General features: G+C 42.2%; 1 protein-coding gene across 1 annotated transcript; it reads right to left on the bottom strand.

Moving 5' to 3' along the window:
• On the bottom strand, positions 1–895 carry LOC125554066 (the record flags this gene model as incomplete). The annotated part of the gene is given in 2 exon segments (XM_048717681.1): positions 1–632; positions 851–895. Coding segments are annotated over 2 exon segments (291 nt in total), but the record flags the coding sequence as incomplete, so codon positions are not given.

The raw sequence follows: 895 nt of genomic DNA, 5'->3' as shown, positions 1-895 counted from the left end.
TTTCAACAAGGATACCAAAACACTTAAAAGTTAATGTCATCATGGATAAACCATCTTCTTGTTACAGCAGATACAGTACTGTTCACTTATTCCAGGACCCATACGCTACAGTACACCATTTCAGTTTCGATGAGACTAGCTAAGTACTCGCTAGCAGCCTTCTCCATGTTCCTATGACATAATAAGGTTATTCACATGGCGACTGCTGGCCTTACCCCATCTTTGCAGCGCCTGCTAAACGAACACTATGTCATACATACAGGTGCACATGAATACCCACAACATGTTGACATATCCATGGTGAACACTACAACTTTACAACACCCACCGAGAGGAAGGTTGTCTATGGACGCCACCACAAGCCCATGTATACAGTGGAGATCTCATCAAGGATTCTCCAACTTGATTTCTTCTGAATTCAGTGGAACATGAGTTATGATCAATTCCCCCTCAGAATAACCATTCATTAGAAGCTTTCCAATCTTCATCCTCCAATCTGTGCTATATTTCTCGTTCCACCTGTCATGAACCACCCGATCGCGGTAGTTCAGCAACGTCCCAAGCCCAGTGTTTGGTATCCAACCATATTCTTGCAAAACCTTCGCCTCACCTTCTGATAAATCTTCACCGATCTGAACAAGAAGATATTTAGATTACACCAATGGAAGCAGAACGAACATCATAAACATAAGATTTGCTGGAACTGAACACACAGTTAACAACTTGGGTGATGGCGACCTTAAATTTACTTTGATAGGTTGAAGATATACATAAGCATTTGTACACACACTGTCAGCCACAAGTTTTGCTGCACAAGACGGTGAAAGAAACAGGGAGCAAAAAAGCTTACCAATAGTGGCCTGTTTTCAATAAGAGCGGTCCTGCCACAGCTACT

This window comes from Triticum urartu, chromosome 4, assembly GCF_003073215.2.
Source record: "Triticum urartu cultivar G1812 chromosome 4, Tu2.1, whole genome shotgun sequence".
Lineage (NCBI taxonomy): Eukaryota > Viridiplantae > Streptophyta > Magnoliopsida > Poales > Poaceae > Triticum > Triticum urartu.
This window is presented reverse-complemented; position numbering and strand designations above follow the sequence as displayed.